Here is a 23,154-nt window from a genome sequence, read left to right as displayed (position 1 = left end):
GGCTTGTGCAAAAGTTTGAGCACCCAATAGAGTCAGGAACTATTAACGTTCCCTGTGGCTGGAATCATGGCCGGGATTTTTCCCACGCTCCTCACAGAAGGCCTCTGATATGAGCTATTTTCGGAAATCACAACACTTTCCGCAAATCCGAATGCACTGTTACTCTGTCTTTAATGACTTGACAAGGCTCAGTGGTCAGACCGCTGGGTTGTTGACCACACTTAAGCTTCCACTGTTGGGCCTTTAGTAAGGCCCTTATCCCTCCCTGCTCCAGGGGTGCTGTCAGCTTGGCCGACCCTGGGCTCTGACCCCGGCTTTCTAAGCTGGGACATGCAGGGAGTGTAAGTGTATCAGTGTAATGGCAAAAAAGGCATGTTCCTTCAGGCCAGGAAACGGAAGCTCAGCTGAACTGTGGAGGTCATGGTGAGATCTGGAAGATCAAGAAACCACTTGTGGAGAACCTGTGAGGTTGAAGGTGGTGCAGCGTTCCACTGTGCAGCACTGCTTACACAAACATAATCTATATAGTCATAAGAAGGAACCTATCGGCAATCTTGTCACAAAACTCACTATCATTTATTAATGAGCTAAATATTAATTTAAATATATGTATATATATCGAAATACACATACACTGATATTCTGTCACTGTCAGAAAAAACATTGCATCTCCACAATGCCAAATTTTTAGGGGGTGGAAAAACCATAAACCTTAAACCTAGAAAAAAACTTAACTGTCAATGGAAAATGGAAGTCGATGTTTTAATTATTTTGGAGCATTTCTATTTCTATTCTATATATATATATATAAACATATACACTGTGTATAATTATAATTGTAGATTTATAATTATTGCATAATTTGTATATAATTGTATTAGTTGTATACAATTACAATTGTATAACATTGTATATAATTATATTTAATTGTTATTCAGCTCATATTTATTCCTGTTCTACTGCACATATGTAAATCTGAATATTGTATATATTGTTTATGTCTATTTGTAGTCTCAAAAAACCAAAATGCTGCATTTAACACATAAAATGAAATAAAATTGAATTAATTTAAATAATGCATGAAATGGTGCATCTTAAATGATAAATAAATTATGATAATAAAGAATGGTTTTTTTTATTAGATTTTTATGGTTGTATTATTTTAATGCGTTTACATCTGGTGTATGTTCCGATGCTGTTCTAGCTCCGCCCCTCCTGCGGTCTTATTGGTCAACACCCACTACATCAAACCCAGCCACGGTGGAAGAGGGGCGGGGCTTGGCGGAATGCGGGTGTGAAACAAAAACAACGCTATCAGCTGGTTTTGTTTTTGCTCCGTTTGGATCCGTTTCTCTCGCCGGTACAGAACCTCCGTGCACCGAAACTAGCTCAGATCACACACAGCAACTTCCAGAAAGGTCGTCCCGAGTGTTTGGATACATCTGATCTGGAGTTCCGGACCTTATTCGGCTTTTTTCCCCTCTTTTCCTTTCCTTCCAGCGCACTCTCGGCTCGCCTGCGGTCTTCCAGAGAGGTGCAGCCGATCCCGGGCCTCCGATCCAGGGCGGAGGGAGGGGAGGAGGTCGCTGGGCAGCCGGGGGATGGAGGGGGAAGACGGGGCTGGCGGGGCTTGCAGGCCCGGGCTGGGCTGCGCCTCCTTCAACCAGGACTCCACGTAAGCGCTAAGGCCAGCCAGTTGCATCATATCTCCAGTTAAGCGCTGCGGAGGGCAGGCGGCTCTGGGCAGATTAGATTTGCATGAATGAAGGCAGTGTGAGGGGGTTACAGTGTCGGTGCGGTGCCGAACAATCCACAGTACACACCTCTCTCAAATGCACAGCCTTAACTCAGCTTTTGGCTTTTTGGCGTTTGGATATGGAAGCTGTGCTGTTTAAGGCTTTATTTTGAGGCGGTTCTCATAAGCCCTAGATTATACACTATATGTCCGAATATTTATGGACACCCTTCTAATGAATGCATTCAGCTACTTTAAGCTGCACCCATTGCTGACACAGATGTGCAAATGCACACACACAGCTTGTCTAGTCCCTGTAGAGAAGAAGTACTGCCAATAGAATAGGACTCTCTGGAGCAGATCATCATCATGACCCTATTGGCTCCATGCTGCCTAATAATGCCAGGCGTGGGCTAGAGGGGTATAAAGCCCCCCAGCATTGAGGAACTGTGTTCTCTGGAATGATGGTGGAGGAGCTCCATCCAGTACTTTTTGGATGGGATGAGTTGGAGAGTTGGGGATGATGAGGTGGGGCCCTGACTTCACTATCGCTCTTGTTGCTGAATGCAATCAAATCCTCACAGCAGTGCTCATACTCCAAAATCTAGTAGAAAGTCTTCTTCTCTGGACAGTAGAGACAGTTACTCCAACAGAAGCAGGATCAGCTCTTTTTAATACCCTTGATTTTGGACGAAAAAGTGAATGAGCAGGTGTCCCAATACTTTTGTCCATGTGGTGTAGCTTAGTTTTAGTTTAATTGTTTGTTTTGAAACAAAATTAGCATTTCTCTGAGCCAAACCAGCAGCTCTGCAGTGTATAACTAGAGCTCTGTACAATTAAAGGGCTTGTATGCTACAGCTGTGCTGTATTTTATTTTTTTACTGAGGCCACACGTCACGTCTGTGTGCTGTTCTGGACCAAAAATAAATCATTTTACACAACCAGCCTTTTAACCCAAACAGGCTGTTTCTGTTACTGTGCCTTTAAGACTGATATGTAAATGAGCCGTAGTCTGACTGGCATGACTATACAAGAAATGGGGGAAACTCCCCTAGCTTCAGTGTGAGTGGGTGGGTCTAAATTGCTGTAGGCTGAATAGGTGTGTGTTGGGTTTTATGACATCACAAAAACGGTGAAGTCAAAGCAAGCTGCTTTGCCTTCGTGTGTGTGGACGGTAACATAAGATAAGATAAGATAAGATAAGATAAGATAAGATAAGATAGTCCTTTATTAGTCCCGCAGTGGGGAAATTCTCAGTGTCACAGCAGAAAGGGTTACAAAAATGTAGATAAATAATTTACACTATATACACAATATAAATAAGAATTAAAAAAGCAATAACAATATTATTTACTTTTTAAATTATTTATAACATGTTTTACATACATCCAGTTATTTCATTTCATTTACAGAAAACATTTTGGTCTATATGTATATCTAGGTGGCTGAATAGGAATATATATAAATATATAAATATATATATATATATATATATATATATATATATATATATATATATATATATGTATATATATATATATATTAGGTATATATATAGGTGGCTGAATAGGTGGCCGTGTGTGTGTGTATATATATATATATATATATATATATATATATAGGGGACTGTGTTGGGTTTTATGACATCACAAAAAGCTTAGCTTTCTTGTGTGTGGACGGTAACATGTTTACATACATCCAGTTCTTTCATTTCATTTACAGAAAACTGAATATTTTGATCTATATATATATATACATATCACAACGCATTTACATATTCATCTATTCAGCCGACAGCAGTTAAGCCTTGCCCACTCGCACTGATGTAAGCGGCCCGGAGTGCATATTGAACAAGACACAGACAGCAGGGCAGCCAATCAAGGTCATTTATAAATGCAAATATGTAATTTGTAATTGACGTATATCTTAAAGGCACAGTAACTGAAACAGCCTGATTAGTTCTAATGGATAAAGAGAGATTAGGAAATAATAACAAAAAATAACCAGCTGTTATTGGTTCATAAAACCACATTAACATCATAAAGATGTAGATATGCTTCAGTACTGGCATGTTTAAAGCCTTTAACACATAGAATATGAGAGAGTTTAAATATTTAACCTTGTAAATGATCTCAAGCTGAAGGGCTCTGTATCGTGTTCAGGGTTCGGACAGTGTTAGTGAAGGTGGTGCGGTGAGTCTGTCCTCAGTGTATCACAGTGTTTAACGTTGAACAGCCTCCCGCTTCAGAGCTGCAGTGTGCTGGCAATTCCAGTCCTGCTTCTGTTCATGTTTACAAGTCATGTGTCACTGTCTTATTGATTGTCTGTTGGCTTATTGACGTGGTGACCTACATATATGTGTGTGTGTGTGTGTGTGTGATTTTGGGTTCTCCAGATATGAGGGTCGAGCTGACCTAATCCTCAGGGAAAAGGGCTGCAGCTGGAGAGCCGAGCTGTGTGTGGATTGGGAGGCTGTTGAGGAATTAGGGCCTGGTGGGGTGTGTGAGTGCGGAGAGTGGAGGCTTGTTGTTTTCGGATCCGTCACACGGTCGCAGGAGAAGAATGCAGCCCATCCAAACACAGTCCTGTAATTACTGAAATCAGCTGGCTATGGGTGTAAGAATGCTGTCTGTGTGTCAGCGTGAGGGATGCTGCAGTCCATCAGCGATGGCTGGGATGGACGTTTAAAGGGACCATGCCCGACAGTTTTGAGGTCCTCTGATAACATTTGTGTCCAAATCATAATTAGCTTCTAATTCCCGACTCTGTCTGTGAACCGTAAAACCTGGTACACGGATCATGAGAGTGTGCAAAGGTCAACTTAAAGGGGTTATATAATGGAACACTTGAAAAGCGAGTTTACGGTAAAATGAAAAGTGAAAACTGATCATTTATGGAAACTAAACTGCAAAAGCAGCCTGTTTTAAAGCACAAAAATTAATTCATTAATTACAATTAATGTGTAAAAATAAATTAAGATAATTTAAAAAAAGGAAATCTGTATGAGCTGTGCACTGTAACTGAAAAGGGATAAAGAGGGAAATGATAGCATAAATATAACCAGCTTTTTGGTTTATAAAACCACAATCACATAATAAATATGTAAATATGTATCAGAGACAACAATAAACAATATAGAAACAATCATTTTAAGGCCTTTAACACATAAAATATGTGTATTGTCACACCTCTAAAGCCTAAAGTGCTCTGTGTCCATCAATTTACATCAAAAATTTACAGTATTTACATACCTCCGCCTGTTCATCCTACCACAGTTTAGCCCCATCCACTCATACTGCTATTTTAACACTTAGATCAGTCTTACAGAAACAGTGGGTTTAATTCTAAAGGTAATGGCTAGGACATTTGCGGGTAAAAATAAATTAAGGTCATTTTTAAAATCTAAATCCACATAAAATTTTAAGTGCAGCACAAAAAAAAAAAGATTTAGATATGAGCCCTTAAAAGATGAAAAGACTGCAACTCGGGTCAACAATACAGTGTAACGGTTTCCTACAGGCCCCCTAGTGGCTGCGTAATGGAACTGTACTGGTTAAATGTGCTTGTAGGTGCATGTTCACACTGTACACAGTAAAGTAGATTAGGGTGTAGAATCCATCAGCAGAGCTTTCTGTGAGCTACTGTGTTTTTACTGCTGTAAAAAGAAGGAGGAGGTTTTGGTCTTGTTGGATGCGCTGTGTTTTTTCCCTGTGTGAGTGTGAGCTCATTCAGAGCTCAGTTTAGATTAGTAAGAGCTTATTAATGTTTTATTCAATCAAAGAATGGATGAAGTGAGTAATATGTGACTGACAGTTATATCATTTGTTTAGTTTATTTATATTATTTATTTTTATTATATTATTTTGGTTCAGATGCAAGAAGTGAGAAACAGTGGGCCTTTTAACCCATGAAGGGGGGCACTGCCGTGTCCAGAGGCACCAAACGTCTGCAGAGCAGATGTGGTCTTTCGCCAAGTTCACTTGTTTAACCCTTTAACTCTTCACAGACCTGCCACAGGATATAGGCTGACGCTCCTCACTGTTAGAACTTATACTTTTATTAATAATAATCATTTTTGGTGTTTTTATTTGGTAATTATTTGGTAAAAAGCCTTAGGGTGGACATAGACGTGAGATTAAAGGGTTAATACTGTAAAATATTCTGTGTTGACTGTGTTAAAAGTAAACACTTTAAGGTTATGGTGCTGGCCATAAGTGATTGGACACTTTGTGAAGTTTTGCTGTGTAGTCTGCGACGCCAAGTTTGAGTAACATTGTGACTATAGGGTCAAAGTTAAAGTTCAGATGGTTTGTTATTATCTTAATTGGAAGTGTGTATGAATTATAGCCCATTTTGCCATAGTAGGACTATAGCAGGATTTATTAACCAGACATTGGACAAAGTACAATGAAACAAAAGTATTGGGACACCTGCTTACTCTATATTTCTTCTGAAATCAAGGGTATTAAAAACAGCGGATCCTGCTTCTGTTGGAGTAACTGTCTCTTCTGTCCAGAGATGAAGACTTTCTACTAGATTTTGGAAGAGCATTGCTGTGAAGAATTGATTGCACTCAGCAACAAGAGCATTAGTGAGGTCAGGATGTTGGATGACGATGATCAACACCCCACCTCATCATCCCCAACTCCCCAACTCCTCCCAAAAGTACTGGATGGAGCTCCACCACCATCCTTCCAGAGAACACAGTTCCTCCACTGCTCCACAGCTCCTCAATGCTGGGGGGCTTTATACCCCTCTACCCCACACCTGGCATTATTAGGCAGCATGGAGCCAATAGGGTCATGATGTTGATCTGCTCCAGAGAGTCCTATTCTATTGGCAGTACTTCTTCTCTACAGGGACTAGACAAGCTGTGTGTGCATTTGCACATCTCTGTCAGCACTGTCAGGGTGTCCACAAACATTTATTTTGGACACATAGTGTATTGCAATATGTTGTAAGTGTATAAGACTATAAAACCATACGACTATATTGGAGGATAGCTGCATGAGCTGTGCATGGTTGGGAGCTTAAACTGAAACTGAGGACAGAAAGCCCCGGACTTTCTGAAACGGACTGTTTTCATGCTCGGCAGAGCGTCAGCAGTGTGGATGGTCGGACTGCAGTCAGGTGTCAGCTGCACTACGCTAAATATGATGATTTCAGTAGATGAAGTCAGTTTGTCCAGTTATGTATGGTCCACTGAAGTGGGGGGGGGGTCTAAAGGCCTGTGAGTCCTAAATAAAGCTGACCCTTCAGCTCTTTAACCTCATATTCAGTGTCAGGTTTCACACAGTGAGAGGGGTAATATGAGACGGACCGTGCTGCGTACACTAAAATCATGTATTTCAGGTCAGGCAGAGTAGTGCGTGTGGGAACAAGCCCGCTAACTGCTTTTACTACACTGAAATAAAGAAATCACTGCTGTCACACAAAACCCTCGGATCCTCGTATCTCCAGGATAATCTCCCTATTATTCACTCTTAATAGAAAGATTGTAATGCTGCTAACACGTAATGAAAGCTTTTACCCCAACAGTTCGCACTGGAGCTACAAGGCTAATGTAGCTAACAAGTAATGGAAGCTTATACACTAGCAGTTAGCACTGTAGCTACAGGGCTAATGTTGCTAACAAGTAATTAAAGCTTATACACTAGCAGTTAGCACTGTAGCTACAAGGCTAATGTTGCTAACAAGTAATTGAAGCTTATACACTAGCAGTTAGCACTGTAGCTACAAGGCTAATGTTGCTAACAAGTAATTGAAGCTTATACACTAGCAGTTAGCACTGTAGCTACAGGGCTAATGTTGCTAACAAGTAATTGAAGCTTATACTCTAATGGTTAGCACTGGTGCTGCATGGCTAATGTAGCTAACAAGTAAATGGAAGCTTATACCCCAGCAATTAGCACTGGAGCTACAAGGCTAATGTTGCTAACAAGTAATTGAAGCTTATACACTAGCAGTTAGCACTGTAGCTACAGGGCTAATGTTGCTAACAAGTAATGGAAGCTTATACACTAGCAGTTAGCACTGTAGCTACAAGGCTAATGTAGCTAACAAGTAATGGAAGCTTATACACTAGCAGTTAGCACTGTAGCTACAAGGCTAATGTACCTAACAAGTAAATGGAAGCTTATTCACTAGCAGTTAGCACTGTAGCTACAAGGCTAATGTAGCTAACAAGTAATGGAAGCTTATACACTAGCAGTTAGCACTGTAGCTACAAGGCTAATGTAGCTAACAAGTAATGGAAGCTTATACACTAGCAGTTAGCACTGTAGCTACAAGGCTAATGTAGCTAACAAGTAATGGAAGCTTATACACTAGCAGTTAGCACTGTAGCTACAAGGCTAATGTAGCTAACAAGTAATGGAAGCTTATACACTAGCAGTTAGCACTGTAGCTACAAGGCTAATGTACCTCACAAGTAATGGAAGCTTATACACTAGCAGTTAGCACTGTATCTACAAGGCTAATGTAGCTAACAAGTAATGAAAGCTTATACACTAGCAGTTAGCACTGTAGCTACAAGGCTAATGTACCTAACAAGTAATGGAAGCTTATACACTAGCAGTTAGCACTGTAGCTACAAGGCTAATGTACCTAACAAGTAATGGAAGCTTATACCCCAACAGTTAGCACTGTAGCTACAAGGCTAATGTACCTAACAAGTAATGGAAGCTTATACACTAGCAGTTAGCACTGTAGCTACAAGGCTAATGTAGCTAACAAGCAAATGGAAGCTTATACACTAGCAGTTAGCACTGTATCTACAAGGCTAATGTAGCTAACAAGTAATGAAAGCTTATACACTAGCAGTTAGCACTGTAGCTACAAGGCTAATGTACCTAACAAGTAATGGAAGCTTATACACTAGCAGTTAGCACTGTAGCTACAAGGCTAATGTAGCTAACAAGTAATGGAAGCTTATACACTAGCAGTTAGCACTGTAGCTACAAGGCTAATGTACCTAACAAGTAATGGAAGCTTATACACTAGCAGTTAGCACTGTAGCTACAAGGCTAATGTAGCTAACAAGCAAATGGAAGCTTATACACTAGCAGTTAGCACTGTATCTACAAGGCTAATGTAGCTAACAAGTAATGAAAGCTTATACACTAGCAGTTAGCACTGTAGCTACAAGGCTAATGTACCTAACAAGTAATGGAAGCTTATACACTAGCAGTTAGCACTGTAGCTACAAGGCTAATGTAGCTAACAAGTAATGGAAGCTTATACACTAGCAGTTAGCACTGTAGCTACAAGGCTAATGTACCTAACAAGTAATGGAAGCTTATACACTAGCAGTTAGCACTGTAGCTACAAGGCTAATGTACCTAACAAGTAATGGAAGCTTATACACTAGCAGTTAGCACTGTAGCTACAAGGCTAATGTACCTAACAAGTAATTGAAGCTTATACACTAGCAGTTAGCACTGTAGCTACAAGGCTAATGTACCTAACAAGTAATGGAAGCTTATACACTAGCAGTTAGCACTGTAGCTACAAGGCTTATGTAGCTAACAAGTAATGGAAGCTTATACAATACAAATTAGCACTGGAGCTATTAGGCCATTGCAGCTAATAGGTAATGAAAGCTAATGCCTCACTAAGTAGCATGGCTAATCGCTTGTTCAGTAATCTCTAATAGACGTGCTTATGTGGTTTCTGACCCTGCAGGACTCTCTGTTATCTAGAACATGGACGTACAGCAGTAGCTGTTCATAGAAAATCATTAGTAAGATTTATGATCTTCTGTTCTGCTCAGGTCTTTGGCTGTGGGCACCAAAACTGGATACAGGCTGTTCTCAGTGACCGCAGTGGACAGACTGGAGTGTATCCATGAGAGTGGTGAGTAGGGGAGAAAGGCTTGACCCGGTCCACTGGCCTCTGCACAGTCCACATTTTTGCTGTATTGCTTGTATAAATCGAGGCCAAAATGTGGCCGGTTTGAGAAATGCTGGTCTACACACAGCACACACCAACACACACCTGTCAGTTCTGAAATATGGTGCAGAACTCGGTGCCTTGGGGCAAAGGTTCTACACTGCAGGAAAGTGACATCTTAGCGAATGAGATCATCTTTAGTTTAAATATCTGATTATTTATTTATTTTTTACTTTTTGAGGAACAAGCTATCAACATGAAACCAGTGCAGATGTGGCATCTGTTCAACATCTGGAGTCTGTTCCTGAGGACCAGCCTGAGATAATAAACAATTAAATAAGCAGAATATTAAAAAGCACAGTTTTCTGTTCTTACACAGCCACCCCAGCTGCTCTACCAGCTAGGACGTGTTTGCACTGGAGCTATGAGGCTAATGTACCTAACAAGGAATGGAAGCTTATGTACACCAGTTAGCATGGTCCTGCCTGCATTGACCAGGGATGCACCGATCCGGTGATTAATTAACACATATATGTACATTTACTAAATTGACATTTATTTGTCATTTGTTTATTTATTTATTTGCACATTTAGTGCAGTCTCACACCATCAAGTTAAAGTGAAAGGATCGGTTCCATGGATCGGCCTAATTATCCGATATCCAATCCAGCTATTTTAGTAAATATTGGGGCCGATATTCGATCCTAATATCGGATTGGTGCATCCCTAGTATTGACTCGTCCTAATCAGATCTAATGGACTGGTAAGGGGTCTATCTACACAAATCTTGGAGTATTATGTGGAGTATCGGATATTTTAATCCTTACCTGAGTCCTTTGTTTTCGCTGCTGTGCCGCAGTGTTAGAGCTCAGTAAGCAGTGAGGGGTGTTCTCAGTGTAGAGTCTGCAGTGTGCACTGCATAGGATCAGTATGGGCACTCTGACAGGTCTGCAGATACACAATACAAAGCACTGCTGAATACTGTTACCACTGCTAAAGGTTTTAATCAAAACAAACATTTAAATAAATAAAATTATTATATTGGAGTGTAAATAAAATGTGTTGATGGAGGAGAACCACAGCTGTGTCCCGTTTGTTAAGAGCCGCTGAGCCGTACTGTAGTCCTCTAGTCTTCAGACTGTACCTAATCAGTGCTGAGGTCCAGAGCACACAGATTAGGTTGGGATTTGTCTCTGGGTGTGTTTGTTTAGGTGTGGTGTTGCCGTGTGCGTTTGCTTGTTATAGTTTTTTTTTCTCTTGGGTAATTTAGCCGGTCTGTGGGTGTGTTTATTTCTGTCTCTCAGCAGAAAGCCCGGACGTTTACATCGTGGAGCGGCTGTTCTCCAGCAGCCTGGTGGTGGTGGTGAGCCAGGCCATGCCACGTCGCATGAATGTCTACCACTTCAAGAAAGGCACCGAAATCTGTAACTACAGCTATTCCAACACCATCCTCGCCGTGCGCCTCAACCGACAGGTACAGCCCCCTCAGAGTCTCATTTACACAGTTCCTCCCTAACTTTACCCCAGAAGCCCCAGTGACCTCAGTGACCACAATGGAGTTTATTTGAGTTTAAGGGCACAATGCACACAGCGCACTGGTAATATCTAGAGGACGGTGTAGCTCTCACTACATGAGCTGAATGTGGACCAGAAGGCATTGCGAGTCTCTGTGCTACTAAGCAAGATAGTGGAATGAAATTTAATAAATGCTCATATAAGCAGTGAAAGTTACAAGCCACTGGATACTGTGAATATTCACATATATATGTAGTTGATTAACAGTAGGTTGAGGTTGCTCAACACAGTGTTGCAATATTATGGTCAGTGATTACTCCATGAACAGCTCAACACTTGACTGACTTCAGTTGGTGTGTGTGTGTGTGTGTGTATGAAGCTGTAAACACAGCTCAGCCACTCAGGTCTTTAGCTCTACTTAATAAATCAAATCAAATCAAATTTATTTGTATAGCTTTTTACAACTGGTGGTGTCACAAAGCAGCTTTACAGAATCAGTAATCAACAACATAAGAAGACATGAAAACTTAATACCAAGACCACAGTGGCAAGGAAAAAGGAGCTGGAGGAAGAAACTAAATAGTCCCTCCCTAGAGCGCAGCACTTTTGAGAGAGTAGGGATCCCTATTGTTAACACTTCTAACTGTAGGACTAAATCATCACGCTCTTCTCAAACTGTGTGGCATCATTCATGTCTTGGCTGATCGGCTATATTTGTAGTAAGGGGAAAATTCTGCCCTTGTCAGCGGGAACAGACGTGCACACTGGAACGTTCCATAAATAGTCAGTTTTTCCAAGTTTTGCCATTTTAATGGAGCGTAGTGGATAACACCATCACCCAGATCTTAGACCTCTGCCGTCATGTGCTGTTCTGTTGGGTTGACCTCTGGTTTTCACTCTGACAGAAATGACCAGGGTTTAGAAAGTAGAGTTCATGAAGAGAGACTTGAGGTGTGGAATAGTCCACTTACTTTCATGATAGCCTGCTTGTAGCATTTTGACTCGTTAACTCATAATTTATGAAAGGTATATTATGAATATTCAGAGGTGTCAATGTTACAATATATTAAGGAACAGTAATAAATAGTTTTCCAAAAAAACTGACTGTGCTAATATCACCACTGTCATGCATCTCACAAGCAGCAGCAGCACCAAGTCATGCGTTTAATAGTTCAGGCGTTTTAACCTCCACTCTTTGTGGATATTCAGTTGTGTTGCTTCAGAGCTGCTCTTTTTTTAGTTATTCTTTAACCTCATAATGTGTGTGTATGTGTTACACTGCAGAGGCTGGTTGTTTGTCTGGAAGAATCCATCTACATTCACAATATAAAGGACATGAAGCTTCTAAAGACTCTTCTGAACACACCACCAAACCCCTCAGGTGAGACAGATCACTCTCTGTGTATTTCAACCATCATCCTGTATCAGTTCTACCTTAAAGCATCAGCTTCAGGATCTCCGTCATTCCCACTCCCGGCCGGAGCGCTGCTGCTGCTACTGCACTATGGAGGTTTGGTGGTAGAGCTGCAGGAGGAGAACCTCTCTCCAGAACTGCTGTGTAACACTGCAGAACCCATAGAGTCATATTAGTGTAAAATCCTGTAGTGTTACTCTACCACCTCAGAGCACATGCTGCTCCACCTTCAGATCAAGCTTCTGCAGCTTTCACACTGTCCAGAAATGCATGTGTACAGCTGTCCATGAGGGGGTGCAAATCAAAGCCTGATTTGTAATTACTGCAGTGGAGTTCATTTGATTTACACTCTCCACCTCTAGGGGGAGCCCGGGAGTAGAAAGTAAAAAATCTCACATAATGCTGCTTTAATGTATAATTATATTTCACACATTGGCACGCTGTTGCTGTGTCTGCAGGTCTCTGTGCTCTCTCCATAAACCATTCCAACTCTTACCTGGCGTATCCTGGCAGTGCCACCATCGGAGAAATCATCGTCTATGATGCCAACAATCTGGTAACAAGCTAAACACCACACACCATCCATCACAACACTAACAAACATGACAAATGTTGCTAACATACACCGGACTTAAGCTGTCACCAATTTACTCATCTCTGTAGACACGCCCCCAAAACCGTTCACCTCTCAGCGCGTCTTAGAGCTCCTCCAGCTCTTCATCAGCTGGTAGATGGATGAGGTTTAGGAGACGGTGGGACTTACTTTAGTCTATAAACCCAAACAGAACCAGAACCACAGAGCTGAGGAACACTGGAGGAACCGGAACCACCTTCACCTCAGCGCAGTGTGTGGTATCACTCCGCCCACTGTGCTCCAGTCTGAGGGTGGAAAAGCTCTACAGAGCGGGACGTGATGAGGATGATAAAGTAGATCCAGCTTCAGATCAAATGTGTCAAAAAGATAATTTGGTAAAGTAAATTTGTTTATGTGGCTTTTTGATAGATTTTAAGCAAAAATGGAGATTTGTTGGGGGCGTGTTTATAGAGATGAGATTGGTGGCAGTCTTAGCAGTGTTAGCTCAGCAGCTCTGGTTGTAAACTAAGCTCACCATATCTGTGTTTTGGAGAATGTTGATGAATTACACAGCTTTAGGTCTGAGGGGGTTCTGCTACAGTGTGAATATGATGTTTGTGGGGTGGACACCGTCCCTACCTAAACACCTCTTAGACATCCAGCTGTGCCTCATTGGGATGGAGCCAGAGCAAGATACAGCATCGGAAATCATCTGGGCCAGTTTAACCACCTCTTTAACGTTATCCTTAGTCTCTTCAGACTGCCCTAGACCAATATCGTTGGCCCCTACATAAATGACTATCCTTCAATACCTCCTATTGGCTAGCAGCTAATGTCCGGTGCTTTGGCTCCCGGTAAACAGTTACTGCTGAGGCCCCTAAAGGACTAGCTACTTTCACATGGTTAGTTAATTTTTTACCAAACTGCCCAATAAAGGTACAGTGAGTTTTTCTTCTCTCTCCTAGAACACGGTCACTATGATCCCCGCTCACGACAGCCCACTAGCCGCCATCACCTTTAACGCCTCAGGAACCAAACTCGCCAGCGCCTCTGAGAGGGTAAACACAGTCTGTTCAGTTAAAATGAAATAAATTCAGTTAAACTACATTCAAATTTTATTTCTATATATAAGAAATAAGATAGTTAGAACACACACATACAGTACATGTGTACACACACACACATTTATATATATAAATATATAAATGCACTGATTAGTGTCCTCTGCTTGGTGTTTTTAGGGCACTGTGATTCGAGTGTTCTCCATTCCAGAAGGACTGCGTCTGTTCGAATTTCGCAGAGGAATGAAGAGGTTGGAATAACCAGCATCACACACACTCACACACAAACACAGGAACACACACATTACCACATGTGCTGTTTGGTATATGGTTGTTATGTCATGTTATACACTCCATACGGTCGATATGTGTTCATGTTTGGAAACTCAGCTGCAAAAACAGCACATTTTCCATAATTCTTAATGACTGTGACATCAACACTTTTTTATATTCATTTGCATATGAGAACCCTGCATATCGTTGCTGTCACACAAAAACCTTGTCTCTCAATTTTGGACTATTTTCCCATAATATAATAAGGTCAAATTATGAATCTGGCAGCTGTTCTTTATACTGTAGCAGAATTTCATGATGAATGGACCAATAGAAATGCTCCAGAATGACTCTTGTATTATTTGTAATTGTAATGGATAAACGGAGGATGGAAAATGTGTTTTTGGTGCACACACAAAGTCATGCATATACATCAACACAGTCATACAGGATCTGTCCTGTACATTGTGTGTGTTGACTGTGTGTGTGTGTGTGTGTGTGTGTGTGTGTCTGCAGGTATGTGAACATTAGCTCCCTGTCCTTCAGCCCTGACGCTCAGTTCCTGTGCGCCTCCAGCAACACAGAGACAGTGCACATCTTCAAACTGGAGCAGCACGGCCCGAGGTATCATCTATTTTACACACACACACACACACACACACACACACACACACACACACACACACACAGGATCCAATGCTCTCACAATGACAGGACGACATGAAAAAAAGAGCAGAAAGGTTAGTTTGGACCTTGAGGTTGGGTTAGGCTTGAGATTAGGGTTAGGTTTAGGGTTGGTGTGGTTATGTTGGGGTTAAGGTTAAGGTTAGGTTTAATACAGTGATGATTGGGTTAAGTTTAGGGTTAAGTTTAGGGGCTAGACTGTTCTTGTTAGGGTGTTCCTCAATACATGTATTAAAACAAGTGTGTGTGTGTGTGTGTGTGTGTGTGTGTGTGTGTGTGTGTGTGTGTGTGTGTATGTGTGTGTGTAGTGGTGAGGAGGAAACCCCCACCTGGTCAGCGTATGTGGGAAAGATGTTTACGGCGGCCAGCAGCTACCTCCCAGCGCAGGTTTCCGGAATGATGAGTCAGGATCGAGCCTTCGCCACCGTCCGCCTGCACACAGCCGGACAGAAGAACGTCTGCACACTTGCATCGTGAGTGATAGCACCCCCCAACACACACACACCCATACACACTCTTATCTCAGAGCACAACAGAAAACACACTCTCAGAGGAAATCTGAAAATCTTCTTCAGCAAATGACTGTACAGCAAAACAGGTTCTATATAGTACTGCACACAGGTTTTTTCTTATATAAAGAACCCTTTCACCAGGCAAAGAACCATTTGAGCATCCAATTGGTCCTTTAAGTTGTCATGGTTTATACAGTAGAACCACTAAAAAACTCTTGCAGAGAGCGTAAAGCTGATTTCCCACACTGACCTGCACAACAACCCAGGGCTGCCCGGGACTTATTCTGCTTTTTAAAGGATCACTCAGGTGGTCAGAGCCTTAAAGCGTTGACCAGATTCACAATGCAGTAAGGAAGGCTTGTATGAAGGTAATGATGTCCTACTGGGCTGTAGCTTTATAGATCTCGTGTTTACATCTTTACTTCCAGAATCCAGAAGCTTCCACGGCTGCTTGTGGCCTCGTCTGACGAGCAGCTCTTTATCTATAACATTGACCCTCAGGACGGGGGTGAATGCACACTGGTGCAGACGCACAGGTGAGGCCTTTAATTCTTAAGGAAAATAGCAGCAGTGATTACTCATAGGTTTAATAATTAGCTGAGGAATTACCCTGTTAATTCGTATAAGTAATAAGTATCCGGACACCTGCTCCTCTAGCTCCAGATCCCCAGGCGGGGCAGTAAATAGTTGTGTATTTGTGTGTGTGTGTCTGTGTCTGCAGGTTGTTGGGCTCAGATGAGGAGCGTGAGGAGGCTGCTGTTTCTGAGGGCCCAGGAGCTCCACAGTCCTATGCTGCCACCGCCGCCATCCCCACATCTGCACCCATATCTGCCACTCTAACAGGTGCTGACCTCAGTCTCTCTCTCACACACACACACACACACACACACACACACGCACACACGTCCAGAAAATACATATTTTTACAGGAGCATTTTCCCACCTCTATCCCCTGTGTCTTTGCGACTAATGGATGTTAATCATCTCTGTTCTAATTGGCTGTCTTGTATTGTGCTGAAACACCCCTTATAACTTCAGCACAAATGGGTGGAGCTAGGCTACCGTGGGCTAAATAGTTCATAAATGTGAAATTGTTTTTAATTACATCATAAGAATGAAATTAAATATACATACATATGTATGAGATTCCACATATAAGGAGTGGAGAATGAACGATGCATCTGAAAACTTTAAAATAAACTTTTAATTTAAAAAACATGAGGCAGGTTTTTCATGATATTGGCCTGTTAACCAATTACGGAGCTTTGAGGGCTTTACATGTATATTTCGTTGCTGTCTTGCAAAAACCTTCTGAATTTTCAATGGAAGTCAATGTAAAAGATGTGATTCCAGGTCATTTTGGTGCATTTCTATTGGTCCATTCATCATGAAATTCTGATACAGTTTAAACAGCTACAGCAACAGATTCACATTATGGAGAAAAATGACAAACCTCAAAAATGGAGATACAAGATTACTGCATTTATCTGATGCTCTTATCCAGAGCTCTTACAGGTCAATCATGGTACTCCTGACTGTGGAGTAAGGAGTCTTACCCAAGAGCCACATGGCCTCTCTTGGCTTATAGCTTGACTGGAGCGTTTGTAGACACGGTCAGCCGCTCAGATGACGTGAACTAACCCCTCTGTTCCTTTTTCTCTGGTCAGGTTACTCTGAGGACGGTGGGGTCAGTAGGGGCGAGGTTATTCCAGAGCACGAGTTTGCAGCTGGACCTGTGTGTCTGGACGACGAGACTGAGTTTCCTCCAGTGAGCATTCAGAATCGCTAACCTTCACTGTGCGAGCCACAGGACACACAGATTACAGCGACCAGTGTCTCGAGGGTCGTCCTGCTGTGCCATTGCACTGGCTGACCACCACACACCCTCACACACACACACACACACACACGCCTGAGCACACTGCTGCGTTAAGATCATCTTAAACTGTTAGAGAAGATGACCTTACTGCTCTACCACCTTACTATGATCTGATGCTTTGGGCGGTTTAGGCCCTGGATTATTTTCTTACTGCAATACACACACACACACACACACACACACACACACACACAGACAGACAGACAGACACACCTCCATACTGAGAAGTGCTGCAATTTATTTGATTATTCATTTCCACATAAATACAAATATACAGTGCTGTGCAAAAGTTTTAGTCCCCTGTGTAAATCAGTGTGAAGCTGTTTATCTTGGCAGTAAGTGTTTTATCTCCTCAGTAAAATAATATTATAATTTCTAATATTAGCATAAACATTAATAACACTCCTACAGAACGTGGTGGTGGTTCTCCATCATCAAAGTTCTCCTCATGGAGTCTAGTGTTATTTAGAGTTCTCCTCAGATCAACACCTGGTTTGGTGGTAAATCAGGGCTTAATGATGGTAAATCAGGTGAGCTGCTGCTGCTGCTGCTGCTGCTGCTGCTGATTGAGTTGAACACATCCTCCACGCTGTGCTGGCTGGACTGGGGAGCGTCCAGGAGAAACCTGGAGGAACCGAGCTCTGTTCTTCAGACTAGCTCACCGACAAGATCTCACTACTTTCTTTCTTCAGAATGAGAAGCTCTTGTTTCTCCTTTTTATATTTACCTCCATCTGTTGTAATGGGATCTAGAGCTTCTACAGTAAACTCTTACTGCTGAGGGACAGGGGTTTAGAATACTGGGGTTAGGGGACTAAACCCTCTGTACAGCACTGTGTATTACATAAACCCAATTTAATCATATGAAAATGATGCATACATCTACATCAGTGCAGCACTTCATTTTAGATATTTGTCAAAACACACTTTTCTTTCTAGCTAAATGTCACAGTGACTTAAATGCCGTGGTTGTAGTTCAGCCACACAAGCAGGAATGTGTCTTAGACCTTTCATTATGCAAAACAACATGAACAACATAAGATTTTCTACATTATACTGCTGTATTCTCACTGTCATACCAAAACCCTGTATATTACATTCATTTTAATGTGGGTTAATGTAATAGGAGCTTCCAGTCGTTTTGGACTATTTCTGTTGGTCCGTGAATCCAAAAAATCCCCACATTAAACCAAGAGCAGCTGGATTTTTCAATTGGGTTAAATACGTCAACACTGAAAAAGTGAAGTTCATGGATTTTATATGACAGTGACGATCTGTAGATCAGATTTTTAACAGATTAACAGAACTAGCCTGTGGAAGCTGTAGGAAGAGACAGAAAGCTCAACACAGCCTCTGCCAGTCCAGTCTGGTCATTTCCCACCACTGTGGGCCAGATGAGTCATTTATGTGTAAATAGACCAGGCAACCGAGACGGCAGTTTAACTCACACAGGATCAGTCAGGTCACCTGCATGCCGCATCACCAAGCTGTTCTCTCATTTGCAATTTTATCTTTTCTGTTTTTGGGCCCCATGACGTGGCTGCGTTTGGGAAAACTGCTTCACGGCATCTGGGAATACTTAGTCATTTTATTTACTTGCTCATCTCGAATGGAAAGGACTGCGTCACAGAACTTTACAAAACAAACCATGTGCTGGAAGTTCTGGTTAAAACTGCTGAACTAGTTGAACTGATGTAACAGAACTGTCACAGCTCCAGCTGTAATATAATCTCCACAAGGGGGCGCCCTTGTTTTATTTTTCTATGTAGTTTAACAGGCAGTTTGACCCGTACCACTAAACAGGCATTCATATTCTTAAAGAGCTTTAAAGGGGATTTGGCATATTTTTAGACATGTCAGCATCTTTCAGTGGCTGAGATGAACTCATTCAGAGTGGGTTTGAAGCTTCTGAGCTTTATAGGCAATGTTAATTAAAATAGTAAAATAATGTAAAAGGAACAAAAAATACTCTCTGGGGACTACTTTCTGTAGCTGCACTACACCCTAAAGGCAGCATGTATCCCTCCACCATTTTAATGATCTGATTTTAAAAGCAGGTTCTAGAGCCAAACTCTTCTCAGAACTCTGGTAGAACAGTGTCTCAGACATCAGGCAGCGTCTTCATCACCATTAGGTGAAGAACTTTCTGTGAGGAGCTTTTATTAGAGCTTCAGACGTCTGCTCCCCTTCACCTCCACTGTAGAACTCCAGCTCTGACTGGGGGAGCTTATCTAGAACCACCACTGTAGAACTCCAGCTCTGACTGGGGGAGCTTATCTAGAACCTCCACTGTAGAACTCCAGCTCTGACTGGGGGAGCTTATCTAGAACCCAGCGTTTCACACCAAACCCACCAGACCCACCAGACCCACTCTGAATCGGTTTGATTACAGTTGTTAAATTATACGGAAAATGTTCTGTATCAGTGGACTTCCCCTTTAAGCAGGGTCTTTTTGGATTAACTGCAGTATTTCACAGTTACTGGCCAGTGGAGAGGCGTCCGTTCAGTATCACTGAGCCTCTGATTTAGCCCCAGTCATACTGCTACTGTTTCATTTCATTTTATATTATTTTTATTTTTTTTTTGTCACACCCATATGTGCTGTGTTCATCACAGAAGTCAGCCATTATGGTGTGTGTGTGTGTGTGTGTGTGTGTTGAAGGTGTTGGAGGTAACACTAATAGTGCAGTAGAGAAGACCGATGTGACCGTATAGCAGGAGGGATTAATAAATCCTAGGCCTCTGGCCATATACCACACACACACACACACACACACACACACAGCATAATACACTAACACAAATGCATTAATTCAACCTCCATTCAGAGTTTGAGAATTCTTGGCAAGTAAGCAGAAGTTGTACATCCATGTGATAAAATTAGTACACCCCATGGAAACCTTTGTCTTTAACAGCTGAAGATCTGATCATGTGATCTTCATTGAGAGATGGAGGTAATCTGACTAAACTCACACACCTGAAGAAACGTCTTTAACCATCATTTATAAAATAGAATGAATAGAAATGTCATTTTCCTGTGAGGAGAACGTTCACCCCCCACATTTATTAGAATCAGACTCAGTCGATCTGATTTAAACCTCAGACATTTAGTCTGGTCTGCTCTGGATTGATGGTTGAAGTGAGGGGTGAAGAAGATCACCATGACCAGATCCAGAGAGCTCTCTGAGGCCTTCAGTAAGAAGGGTGGAGATGCAGAGGAGTCTGGGAAGGGCTTTAAACAGATCTCAGAACAGTTAGAGATCAGACACTATTCCACCGTCCACTAAATCATCTACAAGATCAGACTGTCCCAGCAAGTTCAGCCCAGCAGCAGAACCACAGGATGAGTAAAGAAGACTCCAACTGTAGCAGGAAGCTCTCGCCACAGCTGAGGTCAAAGTCCAGCGTCTAACGTACAGATCAGAAAGAGAGCAGACAGGTCTGATGTTTGTGGGAGGTTATTAATTTTTTCACATGACTGTAAAGTTAATGATGCTAAAGCTATTGGTAAGTGAGCGTGAATAGCTACCAGTTAGCATTGCAGCTGAAGTTATGCTAATTTGGAGGCGGCTATTATCTTAGCCAGCTCAGCCTCAGTGGTCAGTGTTGGCATTGCAGTGATAAGGTCATCTTTAAGGTTTTTTTTATTTTTTATTCTGCTAGTCTGATTAGCTTTGGTTATTCGCTAACTCCACACTTGGGGACAAACTCAAATGTAACGTTACACACCAATAACATTTCAGTTTTATTAGACATTCTGTGTGAACTTTCATTGGCTCGTGTTAGATCAGATATCTGATGTCTTGATAAGTTGTGTGGGTTGTGTGTGACGTAAAAAAACAAAGGTTAGCGCACGCTAGGGCTGCACAATACAGGCAAAATACACTATATGTCCAAATGTTTGTGGACACTGCTTCTAATAAATGCATTCAGCCACTTCGAGCTGCACTTATTGCTGACACAGATGTGCAAATGCACACACACAGCTTGTCTAGTGCCTGTAGAGAAGAAGTACTGCCAATAGAATAGGACTCTCTGCAGGAGCAGGTCAACATCATGACCCTATTGGCTCCATGCTGTCGAATAATGCCAGGCGTGGGCTAGAGGGGGGTGTAAAGCCCCCCAGCATTGAGGAGCTGTGGAGCAGTGGAGGAACTGTGTTCTCTGGAATGATGGTGGAGCTGAATGCAATCAAATCTTCACAGCAATGCTCCTGCAAAATCTAGAGACCGTTACTCCAACAAAAGTACTTGATTTCAGAAGAAATAATGAGTGAGCAGGTGTCCCAATACTTTTGTCCATATAGTGTATGTTGTAATATGTTAAAACTAGAGCTGTGATTGGTCTGAATGCTTGCAGCAAAAGCACTGTGATTGGTTAGAGGCTCGTTTGTGTATCAGAGTTGTAAAAAGCAGTATCGCAATACACACGATATATTGTGCAGCCCCCGTGTTCTGGCTAACTGGCTATTCTCAATGTAAACTGCGTGTGTGCCCCCTAGTGGCTGGGGCTGATAATCCGTCTCTGCTTGGCGGGCTCCTGCTGGACTGTGTCTGTCTATAACACACCCGCAGACGAGAAGAATAAAGCTTTCTTTTGGTCTCTGGTAGATAAATCGGTGTCGTGATGGATCTCGGCGGGACAAAAGCAGACGTCCGTGAGGGGGGCGGAGTCTACAGCCGCAGCGGGACGATCCTCAGTGCATGGCCAGGACTAATTAACTCATTTCAGGGTGCTAATGTCATTAACGAAGTGTTCGAAAGTACGACGTGAACGGGTCAGGGCTTTCTGGGCCGTTGTTGCTCAGACCCTGAGGGGTGTGTTATACGAGAAACCTGCAGGTGCATGACTGAAACATAGCCACATTTGTAATAGCTACATACATGACCAAAAGTTGATCAACATGTAATACTGTAGCATCTTTATTATTGTTATTTTATTATTTTTATCTTTAACATCCTCATATCCAAAACAAACAAACAAAAAAAGACAGAATTACTTTTTTAATATGTGTATTTGTTGTATTAATACCTAATACATGTTTACATGTGGTCATCCTGAACACTAATATTCCAGGATGGTTTGTATGTATGTGCCTATGATTTTATTGTAAGAGTGCAGAGTATTTTACTGGACTGCTGGAAGACCAAATGAAAAAAAAAATGTAGAAAATAGGAATGAAATTATGCAAAGCATGTCTGGCGTCCCGACTGTTTATTTTTCCATTCATTTGCTTCTCTTTAGTAATTCTGGACATGGCGTGATGAAGTGACCACATGCCCCCCTGTGTGTGCTGACAGAGATGCAAACAATAAGCAACAAAAGTGAGCAAAAGTATTCAGACAAACATTTTTTGGGGGGTTTGTTTTGTTTTGTTAACTGAAATCAGACGAAGCTTCAGATCTTCTTCAGCACATTCACAACATTCTGAGCTGCCAACCAACCAGGTGTTACTCGTTTGTACTCGGACAAACTGATAACATCCAACCAAAGTCATGGACCTGTTTTCAGATGTCCAGATGTAGCGCCCCCTGCTGAAAAATCCAGCCCAAGGCCAAGTTTTGGTCTAAGCTGGTCTTTGGATAATCAAGGTGGTTGGAAAGCTGGTCATCCAGCTG

General features: G+C 41.9%; 1 protein-coding gene across 3 annotated transcripts; it reads left to right on the top strand.

Annotated features, from left to right (window-relative positions):
• Positions 1-1,588: 1,588 nt before the first annotated feature.
• On the top strand, positions 1,589-22,904 carry wipi1 (WD repeat domain, phosphoinositide interacting 1). 3 transcript variants are annotated; one of them, XM_072693915.1, is made up of 13 exons: positions 1,589-1,675; positions 9,507-9,589; positions 10,930-11,099; positions 12,425-12,521; positions 13,013-13,110; positions 14,094-14,186; positions 14,370-14,440; positions 14,979-15,086; positions 15,455-15,619; positions 16,087-16,194; positions 16,380-16,501; positions 17,326-17,426; positions 22,781-22,904. In XM_072693915.1, exons 1-13 carry the CDS (start codon positions 1,602-1,604, stop codon positions 22,781-22,783), a joined length of 1,293 nt encoding a protein of 430 aa, XP_072550016.1. In that variant the 5' UTR covers positions 1,589-1,601; the 3' UTR covers positions 22,784-22,904. The 3 variants fall into 3 exon arrangements, with proteins under 3 accessions (XP_072550016.1, XP_072550015.1, XP_072550014.1); XM_072693914.1 differs by lacking the exon at positions 22,781-22,904 and adding an exon at positions 22,147-22,731 and having other exon boundaries at positions 10,933-11,099; XM_072693913.1 differs by lacking the exon at positions 22,781-22,904 and adding an exon at positions 22,147-22,731.
• Positions 22,905-23,154: the final 250 nt, after the last annotated feature.

Source organism: Salminus brasiliensis, chromosome 12 (assembly GCF_030463535.1).
Source record: "Salminus brasiliensis chromosome 12, fSalBra1.hap2, whole genome shotgun sequence".
Lineage (NCBI taxonomy): Eukaryota > Metazoa > Chordata > Actinopteri > Characiformes > Bryconidae > Salminus > Salminus brasiliensis.
This window is presented reverse-complemented; position numbering and strand designations above follow the sequence as displayed.